Source organism: Lissotriton vulgaris, chromosome 8 (genome assembly GCF_964263255.1).
Source record: "Lissotriton vulgaris chromosome 8, aLisVul1.2, whole genome shotgun sequence".
Classification (NCBI taxonomy): Eukaryota; Metazoa; Chordata; class Amphibia; order Caudata; family Salamandridae; genus Lissotriton; species Lissotriton vulgaris.
In genome coordinates, this window is record NC_141696.1 from 71262309 (window position 1) to 71264700 (window position 2392).

At 42.2% G+C, this 2392-nt stretch overlaps 1 protein-coding gene across 1 annotated transcript; it reads right to left on the reverse strand.

The window, feature by feature from the left end:
- Positions 1–1066: 1066 nt before the first annotated feature.
- Positions 1067–2029, reverse strand: LOC147693427 (olfactory receptor 56A4-like). The gene has a single exon (XM_086935985.1). The coding sequence runs from the start codon at positions 2018–2020 to the stop codon at positions 1067–1069; it is 954 nt and encodes a 317-aa protein (XP_086792111.1). The 5' UTR covers positions 2021–2029.
- Positions 2030–2392: the final 363 nt, after the last annotated feature.

Genomic DNA, 2392 nt, shown 5'->3' on the forward strand with positions numbered 1-2392 from the left:
ACGGGAATGCATGCAGGCGACAAGGCGTGGAACAGGAGGGAGAAGGCATCATACAGCGGGAGAGGAGATAGGGAAGGGGGGTGCCACAGGAAGAAAGTAGTCTGCAAAAAGGGGGCCAGTAGCCATGGAAGGACACAAATGACGACATGGCTGTCGTAAGGAGAGACAAGCCTACAACAAATCAGAAGGCAGCATTTATAACACAAGCTATCAAAAAGATGGGCAGAGAGTGGGCAGAGCTTCCACAAAGCTTCCAAGCTATACTGAATACTGCATGCCTTGCAAAGTGAGCAGCGCAAGAGATGCAACACTAGGCTTGACATAAAAAGAGGTTTGCACAAGGGTCAGAATATTACTAAGAACTCGTAAACAGGCCCCGAGTCTCCAGAGTCGGCCTGAGGCCATGACAGGCAGCGAGGCCATTCTCACAATAGCATGGCTGGAAGTTATTGAACAAAGGGGCATTCTGCTGGAGGAGGACATGTTGCTGGGCATGTTTACAACACTTGCATGTGATCTATGTTGGCCTACCACATATATTTCCATTGTATGTATTACCTATTACAGCAGTTATACACAATTCAGTTCCCTATGCTATTTACTTTCCTGGAAACTGCAACAACTGCTACATCACCAGAATAAGCCAAACTACTTTACACACATTTACCGTTGATTTCCTGTTGATTCTATTTACATATTTGATTCATATGTTACCCCATAAAATCTTATTATGTAAAGATGAAAAGCCTGAGCTTCAAGAAAAATCCTGTCGACCAATGGTGGCCTGTTTGCACTTTTACTATGCCAGATACCACCTTCCGATACCCCATAAGAAAACACCACCCACTGGGGTGGTGTTTTCTCCACCTAGGAGAACACTTCCATCTGGGGCACAGTACCCAGGAGTTCACATTCCAGTGGGGAATACCACCTAGGAACCCCCTTCCAGTAACTGGCATTCTTCTTCATTGAACAGGTATGCTGCTGAGTGCATTGTGTGGCATTACACATCTTACTTTACATCTACAACTCTTCTAATTTGTAGCATTTGCACTTAATGTGCTAATCATATGACTATGTGTTGAATCTTTCTGAATAACTTTATAATCTCCTGGCGAAGTTCATTAGTTCTAATACCATACACTAATGGATTCAAAGCTGGGAGGACGAGCTGTTCACAGAGCCTTAGCATAACATGGACATAACGGGGTATAAAGGTTGGCACCCTGTTCGAAATGGCAATCATTGTAACAGTACAACAAAGTAAGCACACCAAAATCAGGTGAGAGGTGCAGGTGCTAAAGGCCTTGAGGGCCGCTCTGGAGGAGCCCAGCCTTAAGACAGCGTGGAGAATCATGCCATAGGAGAAGATAAAAGTTAGTGAAAGAAGCATCAGGAATGAGGTGATGATGACCAAGTGAAATACGTCATTTACCGTTGCGTTGTCACAGGCAAGCTTTGCAATTGGTAGATTCTCGCAAAGGCAGTGTGGTACAATATTATTTGCACAAAAGTGTAGTCGAGAAGCCAGCAAGGGATATGGCAGAAAAATAAAAAAACTACTTGCTATTAGCACTATAACTGTGTGTCTAGTTTTCCGGTTAGTGATGATGTAAGCATGATGCAGTGGGCTACATATTGCAACATAACGATCATAGGCCAGGAACACAAAGATGAATATGTCCATTCCCATGCAGAAATACAGGATAAACATTTGGCAAAAGCAAGCAGGTAAACTTATTGTATTCGTATGAAACCAGAGGATGGACAAGGTTTTTGGTGAAACTGAGAAACTCGTCAGCATGTCGACCATCGCAAGCACACAGAGGAGCTGGTAGATGGGTTGATGCAGGCTCGGCGATGAGTAGATGGTTATTATTAGAATAGAGTTGGCTGTAAGAACTAGAAGGAAAAGAATGGTGATGGGGATAGACAGCCAATGCTGCCAGCTCTCAAGCCCTGGGAAGCCAATTAGCACAAATTCAGAGACACTTGAGGATCTGTTGTGTGTAGTGGCCATGTTGAAGATCTGTTTTGTTCATAACCTGAAATAAAATACAAAACTTGTTATCTGTAAATCCTATGACATCCATTAGGTTATGTGGCATGTAAATAATCTTACAGATAGCTGTAAATATCACTCCCATTAATAGGAGTTTTGTGCTGAATATGCTGAATGGTTTCCTTACGGGTAAACCTAAAGATGAGTAAATATCCTTGATTCATACGTAGAAGATATAACTTTACAAACACAATCACCATATATACTATATTATAGTCTAGTTCAAATGTAATTATTTTTCATTTCACATTCGCTAATTCTTTTGAAAGAAGGTGGGTATACCACACACTGCTGACAATGACAAACATTGTAGTGTTCTTCTTAGAGCGG